Genomic DNA, 23165 nt, shown 5'->3' with positions numbered 1-23165 from the left:
TCCCCGAGAAACGTAAAAGATAGATTCCATAGGTTTGTTCTTATGTCGAAACAGTATACAGTAATTTATTATTGTAGATCGAGACAAAACATTTTTTTGCCCCAGTGACAATTGGAGTATCAAAATTGTGATTGGACCAAGGATTATCAATAAAGATTCATTACAGTCACTTTACAGCTGATCATTGAAGTCTGGGACAATAGTAAAGCATTCAGAGAGCTTCACCAGAGCTCACAGGGGGCAGAGGGGTCCGTCTGTAACTAGGGGTCATCGGTAAGTCGGGTGTTCTTAAGTAGGGGGGACTGCCAGTATTGCTGAATACTTCCAGAAGCTATGTTCACATTGTTTTTTTAAATTACAGATAAAACAATCCATTCATGCTGGATTTTTTTTTATCCTGTAAAGGAGAGGATGTCTGTACAGAAGACCAGTAGACCCTATTATAGTAAATGGGATATTTTGACTCCATTGATTCCCGTTGGATTTAACATCCAGTGCAAAAGAACATTCTAACATTAAAGTTATCAGTAATATGTCCTTTAGTATTGGATAGGTCATCAATATCATATCAGGAATGGGAAAAAAGTGAATAGCGTGGAACAGGGTGTTACTTTCTACTCTATTGTCCATGTGCTGGGACAGGTGCTTGGTGGACCCCCATGATTCTGATAATGATGACCTATTCTATGGATTGGTCATCAATATGGTAAAGGTGGAAAACTCCTTCAAAGGCATGAACTTGTAGATAGTTGTGAGTTTAATGTGGGGCCTGAGAAAGTAATTGATAGATCTTACACGTGTTTTTCACATAGTTTATATCCCATAGGGGCAAATTCTTTTTCTTTAGCCAAATGTTATTATCTTGAATAGTCAGTCATAGTTTCAACTTGTGTTCACTAAATAGTATTTTTTAACATTTATATTTGCTTGGTGTTATTTTTTATCTTATTGACTAAATTATTATTATGTATTGAGGTCATTGGGTTGTATAAAAAGTTATTAGTTAATTATTTTCATATCTCAATATTCATGACATAATATATCTTACAAGGTAAACTCTTGATGGTCCTGGACAAGCTGAGCTATCATGCCACATTGCACTTGTTTATGTAGCCCTGTCATGGATGGGCTACTTTTCTTTCCAGACATGCAGTTGTGAAGTGTTGAACCACTTTAGTGAGGTCGAAAGGGATAGTGTGTGGTTTATAGGGTGGCTCCCTGTGCTGCTGAAGACAAACACTGACCTTTGTAGACTCACTGTGAGGTCAAAGGCCACTTGCAAAGCATTAGCCCCATCATCCTAGCTGTGTCAAAGGATTGGAACAGCTGAATTCCTGACCCTTGACATCTGCTTGATCCCTATCCTGATTAAAGTTAACATAGAGAAAAAGAGAGGAACATAATTTTGTCCCAAGCTGGAACAAAGCATATCAATGATGAATGATGGGCTTCTTTATTTCCTATAGATATGGTTAATTTGATGTCATAGTAATGTGAGTTGATATACAATGCATTTATTGTTACTAGAATAGTAAAGAGCAGTGACTTCAATGATTTCAGCCTTTTATGTTATCTTTATAAGCTGACACATGCAAGGAAGTGAAGTGCAGTCTACCTGGGGACATAACGCAGCTTAAAAATGGACCTAAAACGCCATGTGTGGCATCACCCTTAGGGTGGTGACACACATGACGTTTTTAGGCCGTTTTTGGGCCGTTTTTAGTTAGTGCTTTTTCAGATCGTAAAAAATGCACACGTTTTTTGAAAACGCATGCGTTTCTGACAGGTTTGACCAATTATCTTAATACAAACTAGTCAAAAACACACTACTAAAAATGGCCCAAAAACGGCCTAAAAACGTAAGTGCAAGCTGTCTTCCATCCTTACTTTAAATCGTGTGATTTATCAGTCCAGTTAGTTTGATGTTACATTTTGTTTGCGTTTAACAGGAGATTCAAACAGCTGAAGAGATTTGCCTAATTACATTGGTGTCAATGTTCCATTTACAAAACGCAGCGTTAATGCAATGTTAGCACATATCTTAATAAACGTGTATGTTAACATCACACTAACACATTTGTTAACAAACAGGGCCGCACCTGCCATGAGGCGAGATGAAAATCTCGCCTCAGGCGGCAGATGATGAGAGCGGCATCTTGGGTGAATGCAATTAGGGTGATTCGGGCGCCCATTGCCTCCCGAATCACCCATCATGAAATTAATCGCGTCTGTTTCTTTAAGAACACAGACGCGATAATTATACAGAACGGCGCAGGCCTGTTTGGCTGCGCCACTCTGTTGTTCTGGAGGACCCAGGCGGCTTGTGATGATGTCACGCCGCCTGCATCCCGGCACAGATCGTTCGGGGGTAGTAGAGGAAATGGCAGTGTGCAGGCTCGGGTCTCCGTGCTGCCCCCAGCAGCTTCTGATAACGATCCCCTCCAGACTTGCAGGGAGCGGCGGAGAAGGCTTAGATCATGCACCAGGTAGCACAGCAGCTGTGTGTGTATATATGCTGTGTGTGTATATATGCTGTCTGTGTTATATGCTGTGTGTGTATATGCTGTGTGTGTATGCTGTCTGTGTGTGTATGCTGTCTGTGTGTGTAGGGACAGACAGTAGGTGTTCTCCTTAAGGAGACAATGCCAATTAAGGCCACCTTAAAGGCGTGTGGAGACTTAAAGCCATAATGCTCCACTAGGGAATTCTGGGAAGAATGCAAATCAGTTTTCCAAGGTGTTAAATGGAAAACAATACCTCCTTTTGCTACCTTGAAAGGCAGCCCCCTTAACATCAAGTATGACTTACAAGAAGTCTAAAAATATGATGTGGGATTAAGCCAAACCAGTATATCTATTCCAAAAGGAACAGACTCCCAACTGTAGACAGCACTGTTTCGACCTGTTTGGGTCTCCTCAGTATGTGTGTGTATGCTGTCTGTGTGTGTATGCTGTGTGTGTATATGCTGTGTGTGTATATGCTGTGTGTGTATGCTGTCTGTGTGTGTATGCTGTGTGTGTGTGTGTATGCTGTGTGTGTATATGCTGTGTGTGTATATGCTGTGTGTGTATGCTGTCTGTGTGTGTATGCTGTGTGTGTGTGTATATGCTGTGTGTGTATATGCTGTGTGTGTGTATGCTGTCTGTGTGTGTATGCTGTGTGTGTGTGTGTGTATGCTGTGTGTGTGTATGCTGTGTGTGTATGCTGTGTGTGTGTGTGTATATATTGTAAATTGCCATATATATGTACAGAATGTGTGTATATAATGCCTATATATTGTGTGTGTATAAATGTATGTGTACATATTTTGTGTGCATATATTTTATGAGTTTATATATAATGTATATATGAATGTGTATAAATATATATATATGACTACATAAAAGTGTGCGTATAAGTTTATACATTTGTGTGAGTGTATTAATGTGTGTATGACTATAGAACTTTATGTAAATGTACATAAATGTGAATGTATGAGTTTGAATGAGTGTGATTTTACAAATCTGTATAAATCTGCTATTGGGCTGTGTGGGAATGTAAACAGAGGTTTATTTTGGGGGGGGGGGCAGCATTTTCAAGTTTCGCCTCAGGCAGCAAAAAGGCTAGAATCGGCCCTGTTAACAAAGCATTAACACATGCATTTTGTAAACGCAATGTTGAAAATAATGTAACTAGACAAATTTTTACAAACTTTACTTTAACACAAACTTTCGTATACTCACTCTGATATAGTGGACAACCCTTTTAAGCTATAAGCTATTTTTTGATCATTTTACCAAAGCTGATGGCTGGACATAAAAAGCACCAGCCACTTTTAGTTACACCTCTGTAGGGCAGTGACTGGGAATATGCACAAATTCCATCATTTTGTTTTTCATTTTAAAAAGAGCATTGTTGAGGATTGTTTAGCTTTTCTTTCCCTTAGGCCCGTTCCACACTTGCGAGTGTGATGCAATGAACTCGCATCACACTCGCAATGCAAGCTGCCGGGAACGCGCAGCCCGAACGCTGCACCGCGGGAGTGAACTGACATGCTGAGTTCACTCCCGCGGTGCAGCGTTCGGGCCGTGCGTTCCAGGCAGCATGCGTTGCGAGTGTGATGCGAGTTCATCGCATCACACTCGCAAGTGTGGAACGGGCCTTACGCTTTTCTTTTGTTCTGTTTTCTTGTTATATTGCCTTTTTCTTATTTTATATGGCCTTATTGGCCAAACCATATTACACAAAAAAATCTAAAAACGATAAAGGTGCTGATTCATTTAAAGCAGCAGTTTATGGTCCAGGAATTATAAGGAGGCTCCAGAGGTGTAAGTGTTAGGGCATCAATTGCCTTTATCCTCGCCTTTTGCACAAGATGTAAATATACTGTTTATAGTTGTGGACCTCTACACCAAATTAAAAGAATAACATATGTATATATTGTTCTGATGAAAAGCCACACTTACCTCTCTATGGAGGGCCCCCATAGCTCCCTGGTGGCACTTGGTCTTATCAGACCGGAAGTGCTCATTCATTATGCACATGATACCCTTCATTCAGCCTTGACTGCCGAGGTCAGGGATTGGTTCATAAGTTCACATGTACATAAACATGACATAAAGGTGGAGAATTGAGTAAAGGACTCGCCATAGACACCCATCTGCCATTATTGAGACAATTTAAAGGGAACCTGTCATAAGCACTTAGCCTCACAAACCTGTTACCCAGGATGGGTACAAGTTCACAGAGATGTCCTTCTGTGTTCTTTGAGATTCTGAAAAAGATCGCCAATATAGGCCAAGTACAAGTCAAATACTGGGTGGAAGCTGCTGAAGGTAGCTTAAATTATGATGTACTAGTCATGTGGAACATTATTCAAGCCAAGATGGGACAACCAGCATCACTTTTCCCCACCCTTGCCTAAAGGTCATCTGAATACAACATTCAGAGACCTCATGACAGGTTCCCTTTAATTAATAAAACATTATATTTGTAAAACTGAGAAATCTTTTTTTATGATTAACAAGTCTGGGAAGTGACAGTGAAACTGTATACATCAAACAGATTCCGTATTGCATGAGAACTACATGATTTACATGTCAGTGTAAATTACTTTTTGGGTGTAGTTCCCTGATTAACATAAGATGTAGCAAGGCGATAATTACCCTTAAGAGACATTGCAAAAACATATTTCTTTTCATTAGATCAAAGCACAAAACATAAACCAGCTGACCTTGTTTCATATGTTTCATAAATACTCACAGGCAAGAACCGACCATATTAATTAATTAGGTTATCTTAAATGAGCAACATGTCTCCAGTCCACATTCTACATATAGGTGATAAGCTATCTGCTGGGGCCCACACCGATCATGAGACTATTTTGGCTTCTACAGATAGGACAACCTGAAGTGTTCACCTATTAACTTTGAATGGCACCTGCACCACTGCTGCTCCATTTATATGAACCCCATTCTGATGTCCAATGGGGGTCCTAAGAAACAGCCCCTTAATTCAGCTGGATATGTTCATACATCTTAGCAATTTCTAGTTGCACAACCTCATTAGCTCTAGCATTGGAAGGGCCTCTGATCCCAGCCATTTAGCCCTCAAAAACAAGCCTGATAAACCAGGGACACTTACTCATAGATCCAGGCACTGTGACTGTGACAATCATCTTATATCTGTTATTCATTGCCTCCTTCCTTCTCATATTTTAAAATTATGCTAGTGAACCTGAAGGGCTCTGTGGGCGTTACCAGAGCCCCTCAGTGCTGCAAATTCACAGGCTGTTACTTACAATGAGCAGAACATGTCTCTCCCTCCTCCAGCTCTCTCCCTCACCCCTTTGCCCGTGTAATCTAGCATTAGTAGTTCTTGTATAATAATACTGCCTTTTTCCGGAAAAAGAAAAATTAGATGAAAGTTTACCTTTCTCTCTGCAGAGCAGTGTCCCGTGGGAGTGGCCAGTGAGGAGTCCCCCCTCCCAAACCTCAGGAAAGTGAGGATTGGTTTTCCCACCACCCTCAGGAAACCACTCCGTCATGCGCCTATTGCAAATAGGAGGGATATGGGTGTTTTTTTTTTAAATTTAATATTAACACATGACAGGGTGGTTTCCCGATGGTTGGATGTAAAGCCATAGTTTATGATGAAAAAACTTGGCAATGTGTACACCATTTTCTATGAAAACGTGGAGGAGACAGAAAAAGGGCTCCTGATGATAGGTTCCCTTTAAAGACCATCAGTAGCTGTACTGATTATTGAAGGCATTTCAACAAAGACAGCTGTGAACTCCAGTAATGCAATTCCTGGTCACTGTACTGACTGATAACCTAACCATAAGATAGTTAATCGGTGGGGGTGTGACACACAATTTTTAGCGTCAGCTTTAGCGTCCCAGTGATTTGACCGTCAGTGATCAGACACTTATCCCCAGTCTTGTAAATAGTGTATAAATATACCTCTGCTGTCGTGGATTTAGCATTTCTGGGGTCCAATATAAAATGATTTTGGGGGAACCCTCTATTGCAGGGGTCTCAAACTCAATTTACCTGGGGGCCGCTGGAGGTAGATTCTGGGTAAGGCTGGGCCGCATCAAGTTTTCCGCACAAAATGCGCTTACAAAATATCATTATTCAGATTCAAATGTCATGGCGTCTCCCGGCGCAAGGAAAGCCCCAAGCTGGGAGACATGTTTTCTCTATGAACGCGTCCTGTGCACCGAGGGGTCCCAAGCTCCTACCGCACTGAGCCCAGTCAGGGACACTCCATCCCCCCCTCCCCCCCGGTACTTGCCTCCCATCAAAGAAGATGAAGTCGCCGCTCTGACCTGCACCAAGTGCGTTCAGAGCGGCGACTTCATCTTCTTCAAGTACCGGAGGGAAGGGGATTAACCGGTTACGGGCCCTTTCCTGTTTTTTCATGTCCATTTTTCACTCCCCACCTTCAAAAATCTATAACTTTTTTATTTTTACACGTAAAGAGCTGTGTGACGGCTTGTTTTCTGCATAAAAAATTGCACTTCATAGTAATGGTATTAAATATTCCATGCCATGTACTTGGAAGCGGGAAAAAAATTCCAAATGCAATGAAAATGGTGAAAAAACGCATTTGCGCCATTTTCTTGTGGGCTTGGATATTACGTCTTTCACTGAGCGCCCCAAATGACATGTCTACTTTATTCTATGGGTCGTTACGATTAAGGGGATACCAAATTTGTTATAGGTTTATAATGTTTTTTACAAAAATTAAAACCTCCTGTACAACAATTATTTTTTTGATTTTGCCAACTTCTGGCGCTAATAACTTTTTTATACGTTGGTGTACGGAGCTGTGGGTGGTGTCATTTTTTGCGAAATTTGATAATATTTTCAATGATATCATTTTTAGGACTGTACGACCTTTTGATCACTTTTGATAGATTTTTTATATTTTTCAAAATGGCAAAAAAGTGCCATTTTCGACTTTGGGCGCTATTTTCTGTTACGGGGTTAAAAGCATTGAAAAAACGTTATCATATTTTGATAGATTGGGCATTTTCGGACGCGTCAATATCTGATGTGTTTATGATTTTTACTGTTTATTTATATTTATGTCAGTTCTAGGGAAAGGGGGGTGATTTGAAATTTTAGGTTTTTTTATTATAATTTTTTTTTTTTTAACTTTTTTGTATTTTTATTTATACTATTTTTCAGACTCCCTAGGGTACTTTAACCCCAGGTTGTCTGATTGATCCTATCATATACTGCCATACTACAGTATGGCAGTATATGGGGATTTTCCTCCTCATTCATTACAATGTGCTATCAGCACATTGTAATGAAGGGGTTAAAACGAAATAGCCTCGGGTCTTCGGAAGACCCAAGGCTACCATGGAGACGGATCGCCGTCCCCCGATGACGTCACGGGGAGCGGCGATCCCAGGTAAGATGGCGGCGCCCATGCGCCGCTATCTTTTTGAGGTGCCGGCAGCTTTGCCGGCAGCCATCGCTGTCAAAACACCCGCGATCGCGGGTGTTACCGGTAAGCCTTTGCTGCAATATGCAGCAAAGACTTACCGGCTATGGAGAGGGCTCGGCCCGTGAGCCCTCTCCATGCAGCGCGACCTGCCCTCTCCATGCAGGTGGGGGCCGCAAAATATTGTCCCGCGGGCCGCAGTTGGCCCGCGGGCCGCGAGTTTGAGACCCCCTGCTCTATTGCATAGCAAAAATAGCAAGTCTATAGCTCCCCGCTCTATTGGCATCCTATAGATGCTGATACAGATTGAAGTACAAGAGGACGATGTGGGTCAGCCACCCACCTCTCTCTGGTTTCCCCAAGATGCTTTTTTTTGTAACACCTGCTCTGGGAGAATTGGCTGCACTCACTCTTGTTTTGGGCTCCTAAGTATTTGCATGGTTGTGCGGTTTTGTTAATGTGGCCATGTTTTGATACATTTGCATTATTTTGTGCACAAGTTTTCAATTTGCTGATGTGTGTGGTAGCATCCTCCATGTCTCTAGCTGGATGGTGCTTAGGAATTATTAGAGAGTCCTTCTTCTCTGTAGATTATTCTCCATCTGGATCTTTGCTATTGTTTCCTTGGTTATGTCCCTGTAGGGTATGTCTCTGTAGATTAAACTCCAGTTCCTCCACCATGTCTTTATCTGTATGGGGTCTTTAGGAATCATTTGCAAGACCTTCTTCTTTGTATCTTGATGGAGTCTGTAGGACTCCTTCTATAACCCTGTAGTGTATGTTTGTATTTTACACTCCCCTACAATGTCTTTATCTGGTATCTGTTGGGTTGTTTCTATAGGTTATGCCCTTCCACCATGTCTCTATCTGGATGGAGACTGTAGGACTCTATAGGTTATATCCTTGTAGTGTATGTCTGTATGTTATACTCCTCGACGTTTCTGTATCTGGTTGGTGTCTTTCGAGTTGTTTCTATATGTCATGCCCCTGCAGTTTATGTCTATAGGTTGGGCCCCTTCACATGTCTTGATGGCATCTGTATGACTTTCTATAAGTTATGCCCCTGTGTAGTATATGTCTTTAGGTTGTACCTCTCCACCATGTCTCTCTTTCAATGGTATTTGTAAGACTTTCTATAGGTTATGCACCTGCAGTGTATGTCTGTAGGTAATACTCCTCTATCATGTCTCTGCTTGGATGATATCTGTAGGTCTCTATAGGTTATGCCCCTGTAGTGCACAGTCATGGCCATAAGTTTTGAGAATGACACAAATATTATATTTTCACATGGTCTGTTGCCCTCTGGTTTTTATGTGTGTTTGTCAGATGTTGTTATCACACACAGAAATACAAGTACAATCATATTATTAGTAACAAAAGCTTTTATTGACAGTTACAATGAGTTACTGCAGCAAGTCAATATTTGCAGTGTTGCCCCTTCTTCTTCAGGACCTCTGCAATTCTCCCTGGCAGCTCTCAATCAACTTCTGGACCAAATCCTGACTGATAGCCGTCCATTCTTACACAATCAATGCTTGCATTTTGTCACAATTTGTTGTGTTTGTTTGTCCACCCGTCTCTTGATGATTGACCACAAGTTCTCAATGGGATTAAGTTCTAGGGAGTTTCAAGGCCATGGACCCAAAATCTCTATGTTTTGTTCCCTGAGCCATTTAGTTATCACCTTTGCTTTATGGCAAGGTGCTCCATCATGCTGGAAAACGAATTGTTGATCACCAAACTGCTCTTGGACGGTTGGGAGAAGTTGCTCTCGGAGGACATTCTGATACCATTGTGTTTTTAGATTGTGAGAGAGCCGATTCCCTTGGCGGAGAAGCAACCCCACACAAGACATGACTGGTGGTATCGCTCACCTTGTCTTCTCCCAAGAAGCTGTTTTCCAGATGTTCCAAACAAACGGAAAGGGGATTCATCAGAGAAAATGGCTTTACCCCAGTCCTCAGCAGTCCACTCCCTGTACCTTTTGCAGAATATCAGTATGTCCCTGATGTTTTTTCTGGAGAGAAGTGGTTTCTTTGCTGCCCTCCTTGACACCAGGCCTTGCTCCAAAAGTCTCTGCCTCACAGTGCGTGCAGATGCCCTCACACCTGCCTGCTGCCATTCCTGAATAAGCTCTGTACTGCTAGTAGCCCGATCACAACTTTTAAGAGACGGTGCTGGCGCTTGCTGGTCCTTCTTGAGTGCCCTGGAGCCTTTTTCGCAACAATGGCACCTCTCTCCTTGAATTCCTTGATGATGCGATAGATTATTGACTGAGGTGCAATCTTTCTAGCTGCGATACTCTTCCCTGTTAGGCCAGTTTTGTGCAGTGCAATGATGACTGCAGGTGTTTCTTTAGAGATAACCATGGTTAACAGAAGAGAAACAACGATGCCAAGCACCAGCCTCCTTCTAAAGTGTCCAGTGGTGTGATACTTACTTAATCATGACAGATTGATCTCCAGCCCTGTCCTCATCGACACCCACACCTGTGTTACTGGAGCAATCACTGAAACGATGTTAGCTGCTCCTTTTAAGACAGGCCTGCAATGAAGTTAAAATGTGTTTTGGTGGAAAAATTTCATTTTCTAGGCAAATATTGACTTTGCAATTAAATGCTATTAAGCTGATCACTCTATAGCATTCTGGAGTATATGCAAATTGCCATTATAAAGCCTGATGCATTAGACTTTGTAAAAATTAACATTTGTATAATTCTCAAAACTTATGGCCATGACTGTATGCTTGTATGTTATACTCCTCTATGTCTCTATCTGAATGGTATCTGTATAGGTTATGCCCTTCCACCATATCTCTATCTGGATGGAGACTGTATGACTCTTTCTATAGGTTATGCCCCTGTAGTGTAAGTCTGTATGTTATACTCCTCTATCATGTCTCTCCTTGGATGGTATCTAGGTTATACTCCTCTATGTCTATAGGTGGATGGTATGAGTACAGGCTGTGCCCCTGTAGTGTATGTCTGTAGGTTATACTCCTCTATGTCTATAGGTGGATGGTATGAGTACAGGCTGTGCCCCTGCAGTGTGTGTGTGTAGGTTATACTCCTCTATGTCTATAGGTGGATGGTATGAGTACAGGCTGTGGCCCTGTAGTGTATGTCTGTATGTTATACTCCTCTATGTCTATAGGTGTATGGTAGGAGTACAGGCTGTGCCCCTGTAGTGTATGTCTGTAGGTTATACTCCTCTATGTCTATAGGTGGATGGTATGAGTACAGGCTGTGCCCCTGTAGTGTATGTCTGTAGGTTATACTCCTCTATGTCTATAGGTGGATGGTATGAGTACAGGTTGTGCCCCTGTAGTGTATGTCTGTAGGTTATACTCCTCTATGTCTATAGGTGGATGGTATGAGTACATGCTGTGCCCCTGTAGTGTGTGTCTGTAGGTTATACTCCTCTATGTCTATAGGTGGATGGTATGAATACAGGCTGTGCCCCTGTAGTGTATGTCTGTAGGTTATACTCCTCTATGTCTATAGGTGGATGGTATGAGTACTGGCTGTGCCCCCTGTAGTGTATGTATATAGGTTATATTCCTCTATGTCTATAGGTGTATGGTAGGAGTACAGGCTGTGCCCCTGTGGTGTATGTCTGTAGGTTATACTCCTCTATGTCTATAGGTGGATGGTATGAGTACAGGCTGTGCCCCTGTAATGTATGTCTGTAGGTTATAGTCCTCTATGTCTATAGGTGGATGGCATGAGTACAGGCTGTGCCCCTGCAGTGTATGTCTGTATGTTATACTCCTCTATGTCTATAGGTGGATGGTATGAGTACAGGCTGTGCCCCTGTAGTGTATGTCTGTAGGTTATACTCCTCTATGTCTATAGGTGGATGGTATGAGTACAGGCTGTGCCCCTGTAGTGTATGTCTGAAGGTTATACTCCTCTATGTCTATAGGTGGATGGTATGAGTACAGGCTGTGCCCCTGCAGTGTATGTCTGTAGGTTATACTCCTCTATGTCTATAGGTGGATGGTATGAGTACAGGCTGTGCCCCTGTAGTGTATGTCTGTATGTTATACTCCTCTATGTCTATAGGTGGATGGTATGAGTACAGGCTGTGCCCCTGCAGTGTATGTCTGTAGGTTATACTCCTCTATGTCTATAGGTGGATGGTATGAGTACAGGCTGTGCCCCCGCAGTGTATGTCTGTAGGTTATACTCCTCTATGTCTATAGGTGGATGGTATGAGTACAGGCTGTGCCCCTGTAGTGTGTGTCTGTAGGTTATACTCCTCTATGTCTATAGGTGTATGGTATGAGTACAGGCTGTGCCCCTGTAGTGTATGTATATAGGTTATACTCCTCTATGTCTATAGGTGGATGGTATGAGTACAGGCTGTGCCCCTGTAGTGTATGTCTGTAGGTTATACTCCTCTATGTCTATAGGTGGATGGTATGAGTACAGGCTGTGCCCCTGTAGTGTATGTCTGTAGGTTATACTCCTCTATGTCTATAGGTGGATGGTATGAGTACATGCTGTGCCCCTGTAGTGTATGTCTGTAGGTTATACTCCTCTATGTCTATAGGTGGATGGTATGAATACAGGCTGTGCCCCTGTAGTGTATGTCTGTATGTTATACTCCTCTATGTCTATAGGTGGATGGTATGAGTACAGGCTGTGCCCCTGTAGTGTATGTCTGTAGGTTATACTCCTCTATGTCTATAGGTGGATGGTATGAGTACAGGCTGTGCCCCTGTAGTGTATGTCTGAAGGTTATACTCCTCTATGTCTATAGGTGGATGGTATGAGTACAGGCTGTGCCCCTGCAGTGTATGTCTGTAGGTTATACTCCTCTATGTCTATAGGTGGATGGTATGAGTACAGGCTGTGCCCCTGTAGTGTATGTCTGTATGTTATACTCCTCTATGTCTATAGGTGGATGGTATGAGTACAGGCTGTGCCCCTGCAGTGTATGTCTGTAGGTTATACTCCTCTATGTCTATAGGTGGATGGTATGAGTACAGGCTGTGCCCCCGCAGTGTATGTCTGTAGGTTATACTCCTCTATGTCTATAGGTGGATGGTATGAGTACAGGCTGTGCCCCTGTAGTGTGTGTCTGTAGGTTATACTCCTCTATGTCTATAGGTGTATGGTATGAGTACAGGCTGTGCCCCTGTAGTGTATGTATATAGGTTATACTCCTCTATGTCTATAGGTGGATGGTATGAGTACAGGCTGTGCCCCTGTAGTGTATGTCTGTAGGTTATACTCCTCTATGTCTATAGGTGGATGGTATGAGTACAGGCTGTGCCCCTGTAGTGTATGTCTGTAGGTTATACTCCTCTATGTCTATAGGTGGATGGTATGAGTACATGCTGTGCCCCTGTAGTGTATGTCTGTAGGTTATACTCCTCTATGTCTATAGGTGGATGGTATGAATACAGGCTGTGCCCCTGTAGTGTATGTCTGTATGTTATACTCCTCTATGTCTATAGGTGGATGGTATGAGTACAGGCTGTGCCCCTGTAGTGTATGTATATAGGTTATACTCCTCTATATCTATAGGTGGATGGTATGAGTACAGGCTGTGCCCCTACAGTGTATGTCTGTAGGTTATACTCCTCTATGTCTATAGGTGGATGGTATGAGTACAGGCTGTGCCCCTGTAGTGTATGTATATAGGTTATACTCCTCTATATCTATAGGTGGATGGTATGAGTACAGGCTGTGCCCCTGTAGTGTATGTCTGTAGGTTATACTCCTCTATGTCTATAGGTGGATGGTATGAGTACAGGCTGTGCCCCTGTAGTGTATGTATATAGGTTATACTCCTCTATATCTATAGATGGATGGTATGAATACAGGCTGTGCCCCTGCAGTGTGTGTCTGTAGGTTATACTCCTCTATGTCTATAGGTGGATGGTATGAGTACAGGCTGTGCCCCTGTAGTGTATGTATATAGGTTATACTCCTCTATATCTATAGGTGGATGGTATGAATACAGGCTGTGCCCCTGCAGTGTGTGTCTGTAGGTTATACTCCTCTATGTCTATAGGTGGATGGTATGAGTACAGGCTGTGCCCCTGTAGTGTATGTATATAGGTTATACTCCTCTATATCTATAGGTGGATGGTATGAGTACAGGCTGTGCCCCTGCAGTGTATGTCTGTAGGTTATACTCCTCTATGTCTATAGGTGGATGGTATGAGTACAGGCTGTGCCCCCGCAGTGTGTGTCTGTAGGTTATACTCCTCTATGTCTATAGGTGTATGGTATGAGTACAGGCTGTGCCCCTGTAGTGTATGTCTGTATGTTATACTCCTCTATGTCTATAGGTGGATGGTATGAGTACAGGCTGTGCCCCTGTAGTGTATGTCTGTAGGTTATACTCCTCTATGTCTATAGGTGGATGGTATGAGTACAGGCTGTGCCCCTGTAGTGTATGTCTGTAGGTTATACTCCTCTATGTCTATAGGAGGATGGTATGAGTACAGGCTGTGCCCCTGTAGTGTATGTCTGTAGGTTATACTCCTCTATGTCTATAGGTGGATGGTATGAATACAGGCTGTGCCCCTGTAGTGTATGTCTGTAGGTTATACTCCTCTATGTCTATAGGTGGATGGTATGAGTACAGGCTGTGCCCCTGTAGTGTATGTATATAGGTTATACTCCTCTATGTCTATAGGTGGATGGTATGAGTACAGGCTGTGCCCCTGTAGTATATGTCTGCATGTTATACTCCTCTATATCTATAGGTGGATGGTATGAGTACAGGCTGTGCCCCCGCAGTGTATGTCTGTAGGTTATACTCCTCTATATCTATAGGTGGATGGTATGAGTACAGGCTGTGCCCCTGTAGTGTATGTCTGTAGGTTATACTCCTCTATATCTATAGGTGGATGGTATGAGTACAGGCTGTGCCCCTGTAGTGTATGTCTGTAGGTTATACTCCTCTATGTCTATAGGTGGATGGTATGAGTACAGGCTGTGCCCCTGTAGTGTATGTATATAGGTTATACTCCTCTATATCTATAGGTGGATGGTATGAATACAGGCTGTGCCCCTGCAGTGTGTGTCTGTAGGTTATACTCCTCTATGTCTATAGGTGGATGGTATGAGTACAGGCTGTGCCCCTGTAGTGTATGTATATAGGTTATACTCCTCTATATCTATAGGTGGATGGTATGAGTACAGGCTGTGCCCCTGCAGTGTATGTCTGTAGGTTATACTCCTCTATGTCTATAGGTGGATGGTATGAGTACAGGCTGTGCCCCCGCAGTGTGTGTCTGTAGGTTATACTCCTCTATGTCTATAGGTGTATGGTATGAGTACAGGCTGTGCCCCTGTAGTGTATGTCTGTATGTTATACTCCTCTATGTCTATAGGTGGATGGTATGAGTACAGGCTGTGCCCCTGTAGTGTATGTCTGTAGGTTATACTCCTCTATGTCTATAGGTGGATGGTATGAGTACAGGCTGTGCCCCTGTAGTGTATGTCTGTAGGTTATACTCCTCTATGTCTATAGGAGGATGGTATGAGTACAGGCTGTGCCCCTGTAGTGTATGTCTGTAGGTTATACTCCTCTATGTCTATAGGTGGATGGTATGAATACAGGCTGTGCCCCTGTAGTGTATGTCTGTAGGTTATACTCCTCTATGTCTATAGGTGGATGGTATGAGTACAGGCTGTGCCCCTGTAGTGTATGTATATAGGTTATACTCCTCTATGTCTATAGGTGGATGGTATGAGTACAGGCTGTGCCCCTGTAGTATATGTCTGCATGTTATACTCCTCTATATCTATAGGTGGATGGTATGAGTACAGGCTGTGCCCCCGCAGTGTATGTCTGTAGGTTATACTCCTCTATATCTATAGGTGGATGGTATGAGTACAGGCTGTGCCCCTGTAGTGTATGTCTGTAGGTTATACTCCTCTATGTCTATAGGTGGATGGTATGAATACAGGCTGTGCCCCTGTAGTGTATGTCTGTATGTTATATTCCTCTATGTCTATAGGTGGATGGTATGAGTACAGGCTGTGCCCCTGTAGTGTATGTCTGTAGGTTATACTCCTCTATGTCTATAGGTGGATGGTATGAGTACAGGCTGTGCCCCTGTAGTGTATGTCTGTATGTTATATTCCTCTATGTCTATAGGTGGATGGTATGAGTACAGGCTGTGCCCCTGTAGTGTATGTCTGTAGGTTATACTCCTCTATGTCTATAGGTGGAAGGTATGAGTACAGGCTGTGCCCCTGTAGTGTATGTATATAGGTTATACTCCTCTATGTCTATAGGTGGATGGTATGAGTACAGGCTGTGCCCCTGTAGTGTGTGTCTGTAGGTTATACTCCTCTATGTCTATAGGTGGATGGTATGAGTACAGGCTGTGCCCCTGCACTGTATGTCTGTAGGTTATACTCCTCTATGTCTATAGGTGGATGGTATGAGTACAGGCTGTGCCCCTGTAGTGTGTGTCTGTAGGTTATACTCCTCTATGTCTATAGGTGGATGGTATGAGTACAGGCTGTGCCCCTGCACTGTATGTCTGTAGGTTATACTCCTCTATGTCTATAGGTGGATGGTATGAGTACAGGCTGTGCCCCTGCAGTGTATGTCTGTATGTTATATTCCTCTATATCTATAGGTGGATGGTATGAGTACAGGCTGTGCCCCTGCACTGTATGTCTGTAGGTTATACTCCTCTATGTCTATAGGTGGATGGTATGAGTACAGGCTGTGCCCCTGCACTGTATGTCTGTAGGTTATACTCCTCTATGTCTATAGGTGGATGGTATGAGTACAGGCTGTGCCCCTGCACTGTATGTCTGTAGGTTATACTCCTCTATGTCTATAGGTGGATGGTATGAGTACAGCCTGTGCCCCCGCAGTTTATGTCTGTAGGTTATACTCCTCTATGTCTATAGGTGGATGGTATGAGTACAGGCTGTGCCCCCGCAGTGTGTGTCCTGGATGCAGGCTGCTCCGTGCTGTGCAGAGCCCCATGCAGGGAGCAGGCAGAGAGGAGGCAGGAGCTGCCATGTGCCGTCCCGGCTGCAGAGGGAGTCTGGGAGCCAGCAGAACCACATTCTCCAGCGCTGGGGGAGGGGAGGGGATCGCCTGCAGCTGCTCCACCCTCACTTTGTGTCAGCAGGTAGGAGCACAGCAGCTCCGGCCCCGGGGAGGCTCAGTGTCCTGGGAAGCGGCCGCACTCACTGCTCGGAGCCGGGGCACACAAGCTGCAGAGCGGGCGGCAGGAGCCGGCTCCTCACACTGCTGCGCTGCTGCGGGGATGAGAGAGGAGGGTGCCGGGGCCTGAGGAGGGGGCACTGCCCGGCTGCACGCACGGCCTCATCTACCTGGCAGGATGCTGGACATGCCCGGGGCTGCGCCGCCCTGGTGCCACTAGGAGACGAGGAGCCTCAATGAATGGAAGTGACGGCTGTGCTGTGAGCGGCTAGTGCGCAGGATTACGTGACAGCCCAGGCCATGGATGGGGGGCCCCTGCCCTGGGGGTAGCGGCTGGCACTGCTGGCACGGGACTGGCTATGGATGCCTGCTGCTGGCTGCAGTATGACTAGAGCCCGGCCGCAGCTGGCATCCCTCTGGCTGCTGCTTGTGGTCACTGTACAGGCGGGCGAGGCGCTCAGTCAGGCGGATCACATGCAGAAAGCGCTGCTCAGGGTCTTCCCTGCCGGGATGGAGAGCCGCAACTTCACCGTGCACGGGGTATTCGCCAAGGTGGCCGAGGTGCGGCCGGCCGGGGGCACCCTGTTCCAGGTGAGTGTTATCACCAGGGGCACCCAGCATGGGGCACATGCTGCATTAACTTTATTCATTATATCATCTAGTTCAAATTTTCTAAGAACCCATAAAGTTTCCTTTGATCTCACCCGATGGGTTTGGCGCCTAAGACATTATAATTATCGTTCCCATTGCGTTTGTCGCTACGTTTTTTTGTGATGGGGAGATAAGGACTTGGTTATTAATAACCTTCACACAGCGACTGATAATAAGCCGCCTCCTGGGGCACGTTCCTCGCACATTGCTATACGCTTTATGTGTCTCTAGACTTTTGATTTGACCCCCAATAATCTGTGCGACCTCAGAACGTGGCGCTGACACTTTGTACGTATTGCACGTCAAAAAAAATTAAAATTCTCGTCTAGTTGACGCAAGTCATATGCTTCCTACTAGGATCTCTGTTTTAAAAAGCAAAAACAAACTTCATTAGACGATTGTCATGGCTTAGGGCTCAGCATCCTCTGGCATTCGGCTATTGTAGAACTACAACTCCCAGCGTGCTACATTGACTTGTATGAGAACTACCTAGCAAGTGGGAGTTGTAGTTTCACAACACCTGGAGCGCCACATGTTGCTGACTCCTGTCCAAGATTTTGGGTACAGACTTCATGTCCACAAATGTTGTTTTTGTCCGAGTGCTTTCCATTGTTTTTTTTTGCGGATGACACAGACTCCGTTTACATGAATGTGATTTTCATAGTGGAGGCTGCAGAAGACTTGTAGCAGCTCCTATTATGTCCGTGTATGTGGCTCAGCCTTCCCATAGAAGTCTTAAGGGCATGTGAAAAATACGGATGGTGCACAGGTGTCATTCTTGTGCCGTCCGTATTTGCGGATCAGTTTATAGGTAACACAATCTTATGAGGCTTCATTTGGTTGGGACAAACTTGTGACATTTGTGCCTAAAGGCAGCTCAGATTTTAAGTGTTTGTAATTGGGAATTCTTCATTTTGAACCCATAAATACGTCCATTTTTACTTAGGAGGGAAAGCTGCCGTTTTATCCAGTCTTCAGAAGCAACACATAAAAGTTTTCAGGTTGGATGTATGAGCCTAGTGTCCAGTGTTAACCTCCAGTACATACTAAATTGTATATAGTTATCGTATGTGATGTGTCCTCTTCCTGTACCTGGTCCCTTCCACCAGATGGGATGTGTGTGTTCAGGTCACTGCCGCAGCCAATTAGGTTACCTGTACACAGTCAGCACATCATTGCTGCAGGATTGGGCTACTACAGGCAGATCTCAAAGTTGGGTTAAGTCTCTTTTAAGTTTCCACCATAATCCGACTGTTCATTTTAAAAAAATCATCCGTTTTCTTCATGGACAGAAAAAAGCCTTATTCCAAACGGATGCAAATCGACTTTACGTTTTCCATAGCCGCCAAGTGTCCCAGTCACGTGAACAAAAACCTTAGGCCACCTGCATCGCATGGACAGTATTTTGTATCAATATTTCTTAGCCAAAATCAGGAGCGGAAGCTACTTTAGTGGAAAGATTTGTGCCTCATGGATATTTTGGATCCGCTCCCGGTTTTAGTTTACATGTCGTGATGCAAGGTGCTGGCGTGTTATAGTAACCCAAAGCACCAGCAGCAAATTTCTAGGCGTATTTGCTTCAAGCTTTCTCTCTCCAGAAACAATATCTAGTTGTTTGGAAGCAAATTAAGAGATTAAACGTCTAGGATTTTTTTTTCCCTATTTTTACATGTCTTCTATACATTAGGAGGGGTGATGGGTTCAGGCATTTGTAGTGATCCCATGATTCTCACCTATAGACTACTGGGCCCCACTGATCCCTTTACTGGCCCCCAAATGTAAAACCACAGATGGGAGCGGTTTGATTGGAGGTGTGTGATCTTTTTTAAGTGAGCATCACCTCTGGTGATTTGGGTAATGCACGTCTCTTGCTGGAATACCTTTAAAGGTCAGGACTTTTGAGACAAAATTACTGCGGCTAAACCACGGCAGCACAATGGATGCGTTTTTAGCCATTGCCCGCGGGCAAGTAATGATCTGAGAATCTCGCTCGGTGCACTTGTAGGGTTACCATGAAAGAAACCTTGAATTACTTAATTGGACTCAGTGGCCGACATTTCTCAAAAACAGTACAAACTGCATTGTGGAGTTTGCAGGGTGCGACAGATTCATGAATTCTGGCGCACGTTCTTCAAGAATCCGGCACCCTTTGCGCTGCTCTGACAGAGCGCACCAACCTTTGTTTTGGTGCACCTTTAACATAGGTTGTGCAATACAATTCTGTCGGACTCTGCATGATAAATGTGGCGCACGGTCCAACTATACACCAGAACACCCCTTTATGTGCAGATATGTTCTTATATAAACGTGCAAGCAGTTTGCACATACAAATCGTGCAAGTTCATTGAGCGAGATCCTCGGATCAAACTTACTCGTGTGCAATGGGGTTTTACATATCCAATCCACATGCTGCATAGAAACCCATAACTTCTCCTTTGACGGTAAATTATGGTTGGAAACTGTGGACCAAACCACTTTATCTTGCAGGTTTTTGTTTACGCCAGGATCGCTAATTGCTGCGGATATTCTACAATAATTCCGTTATATGTGCCCCATGGCCTCAAGCTTTATGAGGGTGCAGCCACACAGGTTGCAGTTAACTGTATTGCAATAAGCTTTGAGGTGGTTTTAGGTGCAGTTTTATTAATTGAACAGATGAAAGACAAGAACTGAACGGGTGAATTTGATTTTGAAGGGGAAACGTGTTAAAAAAATGTTTTTCAACTGCACCTAAAACCACCTCAAAACTGATTCATGATGCAGTTTTAACTGCAATGTGTGATCACACCCTCATGTCTTCCAAATTAATAGATGGTAATTACCCGTTAATCCAGAATAGTTAATAATCGCCTATCTGGTCAGCTGTAGGTTTGACAGGTTACTGACCTTTCACAAGTCTTTAGATCATTCATATCTTACCCCTATGAATTGGGCGCCAGCAGGTATTGTTTTAGGAGGCAATGGCTACTTGGCTCCAGGAAATGACCTGCTCTCATGCACATTCATGGTTAATTATTTATGGCTAATGAAGGAAAAACAAGTTACTTGGTTAGTCTTGGTAAAAGTCTTGGAGACACATCCATAAAAGTGTCTTGACGAAAGAGGAATTTGTCTCGCTGACCATTTTTCGTCTCTTATTTTACCGATCTGTGATATATCCGAAATCAGAACGTCTGAATGTTTTTGGAGGGAGATTTTGTGTGTGTCTAGGCAGGTATGGGCATCATCTTTAAAGACGTTTCCTGCCACTGTCAGAACAATACTGTACATTTACATGCAGTAAGTATAGTTTCCTTAGGATCCCATACACATGACCTCTCCAGCGCTCTGTAATAAGCAGCAGAACCCCCTGTAATCCTATCATTCCTATAATGAGGCACAGAATAACTGATTATACAGATTACTAAATAAAATTGCCCACTGAATGCCAGCTTTATCGTGCCATACAAGTGCCTCTTTGTTCCAGTTTGCTGATTCTATATTTTCACGTATAACTTTAGGATGTGATGCTGACTTTATCTCATGTTTATATTCCATCTCTGGGGCAATGCCAGTGCCATAAAATATATTCGTATACCGCTTCACGGGAAAAATATTACTATATTATTGATAAAAATTTATTCATAGTGACAGCTCTGTATGGAGACATGACCACCACCATTGGAAAGAATGGCATTAAAAAGGCATGTTTACATGAAAGTCAACTTCTTTCTCCCTATTAAACTTATTCAAGTGCCTGGTAATTGACTTAAAGAAGCTGTACCTGTGGGGGAATCGGTGTAGGTCCGACTTCTGGGACCTCCACTGATCACGAGAACAGGATTCTCATCAGTTCAGTGAATCCGGGTTCTGATTCTATGGGTGGTGGGGTAGGTTGCACATGTATTGCTGCTCCATTCAAATGTATGGGAGCCGCGGCAATTACCAAGCACTTCTATGAGGGCGCTGTGATCAGCAATCTCCGACAATCCCATGCTGTTAAATGGAGGACAGGACCCCTATTTTCTGGCTTGCTGGGGACAACCTTCTCGTGAGCGGTTGGGGTCTTGGCAGTTGGAGATAACCTGCAAACTTGTTACTACTCAAACTATTTTACAAACTATTTTTCTCAGGTCCCACTCATGCAACCCCCAGAAAACATTTGTTCCTATTAGTATAGTTTGTGGCATACCACATATACACCTTGCAGCAGCAATGTGGGGGGGGGGAGGGGGGGGAGTCATCCATTAGGTTAGTATGAGTTTGCCAAAATAGTTCTTGGTTCTGGCTCATAGAGGGGTGCCCCAAGTAGAAAACCCCTTTATAATGTTCACAATCCCTAAAAGGAAATATGTCGTAGCTTCTTTTTTGTCACTAGGAATGAAAATGGCTCGACATCTGCCAACAGCACTTTGTACACCAAATATTTGTATGGTAACCCTTTTATGTATAACACATTTTATAAAGTTCAAAACCAAAGTGTATATGCCAACCACTATGCAGGATTGTGCCAGGGGTTGTGTATAGTTCTGTTCACACGATGATTTAGGGGCTGGGATTACATGAACCATGACCTTATAATTTAAGTTATGTGACACCAAGGAGGGATGAGTTAGATTCTCAGTTTAAGGTGAACATATTGGAAACCGAAACCAAAAATGATACCGAAGTTCTTCCGTTTATCTTTCTTTCCCTGTAGGATGTAATGGGCTTTCTGTTACACATCCCTTATGCATAGCTGAAATGTGAAAGAAAACCTGCTGAATGCTGTGGTGAACATAAACGATTTTATTTGTGCCATCAAACGACTGGATGTTTTTTCTGTTGACTAGAACGGTTTTCCTCTCTGACACTTTTAATAATTCTCTACAGCGAAGTAGAGTTGGCAAACGTTTCCAATCTTGTAGGATGTCTTTTATGTTGCAGCAGATTTTATGTTTTGCAGCAGATTTCACTCTATGAAATATGTCCAGAGCAAGTCTACATGGACTAGGTGTCATCCATGTCTGTATTTGTATGGGAGGTACAAATAGGTTCATAGGTAACACAATGTGACCCTTAAATTGAGACAAGCTAGTGACGTCATTTGTCGGCATTTTATGCTGGTCCAACAAAACAGGCATGGACCTATCCATCGAAGGTGGGAATGTGAAAAACATGGATGGCGGATGGGTTTCTAGATAACACAACTATGTTACATTATTTGCCAGCCTTACAGGGATTTTTTTGCAAATCTGCAAAATCAGTCGATATATTTACGGATGTACGGTTTAGCAGCGGACTGCGTACTGATGAAACATGGACCGTAAAGATGAACTTTGGATTCTTTGTTCATGTGCAGGTAGTCTAAATAAGAAAAATGCATTGAGGAATATTGTTTAATAAAGCTAAGTAATCAGGGCTGCAGTGTTTTCTCGGATGCTGTTCATGGCCACTGCAGCC

At 43.5% G+C, this 23165-nt stretch overlaps 1 protein-coding gene across 2 annotated transcripts in view; it reads left to right on the top strand.

The window, feature by feature from the left end:
• The first annotated feature begins 16981 nt into the window (after positions 1-16981).
• Positions 16982-23165, top strand: part of RNF43 (ring finger protein 43) — a 39126-nt gene continuing 32942 nt past the window's right edge. The window contains exon 1 of one of the 2 annotated variants that reach the window (XM_072138034.1): positions 16982-17684. In XM_072138034.1, coding sequence (XP_071994135.1) covers positions 17457-17684 — 228 coding nt within the window. In that variant the 5' untranslated portion in view covers positions 16982-17456. The remainder of the gene's footprint in view (positions 17685-23165) is intronic. The other variant, XM_072138033.1, reaches the window with a different exon arrangement.

Source organism: Engystomops pustulosus, chromosome 2 (genome assembly GCF_040894005.1).
Source record: "Engystomops pustulosus chromosome 2, aEngPut4.maternal, whole genome shotgun sequence".
Classification (NCBI taxonomy): Eukaryota; Metazoa; Chordata; class Amphibia; order Anura; family Leptodactylidae; genus Engystomops; species Engystomops pustulosus.
This window is presented reverse-complemented; position numbering and strand designations above follow the sequence as displayed.